At 56.1% G+C, this 4,044-nt stretch overlaps 1 protein-coding gene across 1 annotated transcript; it reads left to right on the top strand.

Moving 5' to 3' along the window:
• The first annotated feature begins 56 nt into the window (after window positions 1–56).
• LOC104505561 (E3 ubiquitin-protein ligase TRIM39-like) lies at window positions 57–1,562 on the top strand. The gene is made up of 3 exons (XM_010152398.1): window positions 57–219; window positions 465–494; window positions 967–1,562. The coding sequence occupies exons 1-3, from the start codon at window positions 57–59 to the stop codon at window positions 1,560–1,562; spliced, it is 789 nt and encodes a 262-aa protein (XP_010150700.1).
• The last annotated feature ends 2,482 nt before the right edge of the window (window positions 1,563–4,044 follow it).

Raw genomic sequence — 4,044 nt, 5'->3', positions numbered from 1 at the left:
AAGCCCCCTCGGCCCACCCCGTAGCTCCCCCCGGGTTACTCAACGTGAACAAAAAAATGATCAAATACACCAGATGCGCCTCCGTTTTTGGCCCTCTCCGCAGCTGCGAGATGATGAGGTTCAACCCTCCGGCGGAAATTTCCTCCGATCTGGAAAGGAGACTTGAGGAATTTGTCCGGAGGAACGCGCTGGTGCGAGGCACTTTGAGGAGATGTCAAGGTACGGAGTGGGGGTAGGAGAAGTCCTCACGCGCCTGAAATTTTGGGGAGAAAATGGGTTCTTGCGTGCTGGCTGCTACTGCAAAACCCACCTAAAAATGTAAATAAATGCAGCTGGAATTTTTAACCGGAGAAGGACACTGACAGGTTGTTTTTTTCCCCGGGGCTAAAAAGTAGTTGGGAAGTGGGGAGGAGGGAAAAACAAGGCACATAACCCTGATTCCGTGAAATCTCTCTCCTCTTTAGACAGCCTGATGTTTACATTGCAAGAGCCAAGTAAGTCAATGGTTGCGGGTGGGAGACACTGGGGGGGTCGGAGTTTTGGCTGGTGGGAGCGATTCCCGTGGGGAAAAAACATTGCGGTATCCCCAGGGAGAGGGAGGGAGGGGCGACAGCATCCTGTTGTATTCCAGGGTCTGGGATAGGGTCCTAAGAAATCAAGTACCCCTCCGGGACCTAAAAAAAAGGAACATCCAAGAAGAGCATTTGTGCTTCCCTGTGAATTTTCCACCATCCCCTCTCCGTGTCCTCTCCCCCTTCTCCTTCCACCCTGGAGCATCCTTGCTGGGGGTCCCCAAGGTTAGGGTCAGCCCCAAACCTGCCCATATCCCCACCCCATAAAGCATCCGGAGCTGGGAGAAGCAGGAGAGCGGGTCTAATCCCGGATGTTGAGTGGAAAATAAATATCTCCGGCCTCTCCCGGGGCCAAAAATTACCCCCGATCCACCGGTTGTCCCTCATCCCGCAGCCCATGTGACCCTGGACCCATCCACGGCTCATCCCAACCTGCACCTCTCCGAGGACCGAAAACAAGCCAGGGGCCAGCTGACGCCGCAAGACCTCCCGGATCACCCGGAGAGATTTGACTTCGAACCCTGCGTGCTGGGCTGCGAGGGCTTCGCCTCGGGGAGGCATTTCTGGGAGGTGGAGGTGGGCCAAGGGGGTGTCTGGGCCCTGGGGGTGGCCCGAGCATCGGTCAAGAGGAAAGGACCCATGAGCCTCATCCCCAAGGAAGGGGTCTGGGCGCTGGAAGCTTATCACTCCCTCACATCCCCCCGTGCCAACCTGCGCCTGAACCCGCTTCCCAGGAGGGTCCGGGTCTCCTTGGACTACGACGGGGGGCGGGTGGCATTTTTCAGCGCAGACGACGACGCTCCCGTCCTGGATTACACCAGAACCTCCTTCAACGGGGAGAGGGTCTTCCCTTGGTTCAAGATGGGGATAGGGGCTCGTTTGCGAGAAATCACCCAAAACCCACCCTCGGAGGGCCAGTTGGGGACCGGGCAGCTGATATCCCCCCTGGACTGGGTGGGATTCGGGGCTCCCCTCCGAATCTGCCCTTGAGCTGTCCGTCAAGCGAAAGGGATGTCCCACCAGACGTTGGCTGCGGTCGCTCGGAGCGTCTCGCCGAGGGAATTTGCTGCTCCTCTCCCGTGTCCGTCTCCACTGGGAATTTTGGGATGGCACCTCTACAGCAAGGCCGGGGGGGGGACGGGGTCAAAGACGGGGAGATGGGATCAGCCGGGTCGAGGTGTTGGAGTCGGATGGGAACGTCGAGGGGTCGATCAAGAGAGAGCCCTCGGGGCTTGCAAGCGTGTGGGTTTTTTAGGTTTATTTTTGCCTTTAAGGGGCCAAATCCTCCTGGTTTTGTCTCTTTCCAAAGTGTTTTCTTCCTGACATCTGTTGCCAGGCAGATCCAGGGTCTGTTCTGCCAAGGGAGGTGGATTTCACTACAGACTGGTTTGGCTTGGGGAGCCGGTCTCCGTCTACATTTCCGACATTTATTTTAAATAAAATAACTTTTTTTCTGCTTTCTCCCTATTTCTAGGGAGAAATTTTTCCCTATTTCTCCCTGCATTTCTTAGCTTTTGGGTCATCTGCATGGGATGGGGACACCTCGTGCGTTTTTCCACCTTCTCCTGGGGGACCTCCAGTCCCTCCAGCCCCCTTTTTAGGCAGCGAGGGGAAGCAAACCCCACTGGAATGCCATTTTCCACACCATTATACCATACTTCCTGGCTAACTCCCCAAAAAAGCCTGTTTCTCCCCATTCAGGAGGGACAAGATGGGGTGAATCGTGGCGGGGGTTGTGCCGGTTAGATATTCCTCGGCTGTGAACGCGGCTGGAGTGGGCGGTGGAATACAAATTCTGGCGTTTTCGCTCAACTCACCCACATCGATTCCCTCAAAAACTGCTGGTTTGCTTCTGAGGGAACCCAAAAGAGGAAGAAACGGCACCGAAATGAATACACGTTATCGATTATGGAACCGAGAAGAGGAAGCAGAAGCGAGAGTGGGAGGGGGCGGGCGGCGTTGGGCTCAGAATAACAGACAAGATATGAATGGGCGCCCCGTGACGGAGCCCCCACCCCGCGTGCGGACCCACGGCCGGTATTTCGGTGCCATTTGTCACGTCGTGACATCTCTCCATCCACGCTCCTCAGCCCGGTGGTCCCGTCAGTTGGGGGGGATCCCGCTGTAGGGGAGACATCTGCGGAGCCAACCCCAAATCACCCCCGGAGCTCGAGAGTGAGGGTTTGTTTAAAAAAAGGGGAAATCGGGGTTTCTGGGGAAGAATTTTGAGTGAACAGACTTGCATATTTTTGCTCTTTCTCCCTTCCCACCCCCTTTCCCTCATCTCCGAGGGGGAGGAGCACGATCCTATGTCACCTCTGTTGGTTCCATGTCCTGACACCGATTCAAATGGGAAAGGAAAGGCTGGAATAGACAGGCTGTCAGTGCAAGAAGGACCAAAGGCAAAAATCTGGGTGAATCCCAGGAAAAGCTCTCTCAAGCTGATCTTGAGGGATGTGGTTGTGGCTGGAGGTCCCCCAAACACCACGGTCCCACCACGCTCCTCTTAAAGGCACCCACGGAATGAGACACGCGGTGCCGGATCCCAGTCAAACTCCAGAGGGAGAGATCCCTCCTCCAATGTTTTTCTTGGACACGGGTTCTCTCCTCATCTCTCATCTCCACCCAGCTCTCCCCCATCTCCAGCTCCCCTCCAGGGCATCCCTTCCCTCTGGAAATACGCGATGCAGATGTCCCCAGCCCCAGCTGGTTTTCCAGGCTCCGCAGACGCTTTCAGGGCGCGACTCGTTTGCCCAACCGTCGGCTCTTAATTCTGAAGATGAAAGGAGACACGCCCCAGGCTCTGCCGACGGCACGGAGCCGCTCTCCGATGGCGGAGATGTCTCCTTAGATGCCGACATTCCCTCGGCACCCACCTCCTGTGTCTGGCAGGAGCAATTGTCTCCCGACCTGCCCACCCCACGCTTCCCTGGGAAGCAGTTGTAGGGTGTTTTGCTTCCAGTCCTGCCGTTCCCAGACTCCCCTCCGGCTTTTCCTAGTGGGAATATCTTCCTGGATATGAGGCTTGCGTCTCTTGGCCAAGGGATTGGGGCTGGGGGAGTCGGTAGCCCTTCAGCTGGGTCACAGGGACCCTGCCTCTAAAATTCCCAGCTGCTGCCATGGAAAACAAATATATTTATCCATGGAATTTAACACAGGAGCAGCGGGTTATGAATTGCTTAGAAACGTTTCCCTGTGAGCTCGGAGATGTTACTTGGAGGGTACGTAGGGATGGGTGGATGTCCATGGCAGGGGTCCCAAGGACCCCAACTCGCATCCCTTTACGTGCATTGGGTTGCGGCCGTGCTTCCAGCACCTCCAAGGTTCTGGTTCCACATTTCCCTCCCTCTTTTCCTATGCTTTCCCCTCCCATGGTCCCACCAAAACTTCAAGAGCTCCTCATCACCCTCCCGGCAGGATTTTGCCTCCAGCCCTTTCCTGGGAGGTCCGATGGGTTTTGCCCAGCCCTAAG

The sequence above is a fragment of the Eurypyga helias genome, unplaced genomic scaffold (assembly GCF_000690775.1).
Source record: "Eurypyga helias isolate BGI_N326 unplaced genomic scaffold, ASM69077v1 scaffold27195, whole genome shotgun sequence".
NCBI classification, from domain to species: Eukaryota; Metazoa; Chordata; class Aves; order Eurypygiformes; family Eurypygidae; genus Eurypyga; species Eurypyga helias.
Note: the sequence above shows the minus strand (reverse complement) of the source record. Positions and strands in the feature narration are given on the sequence as shown.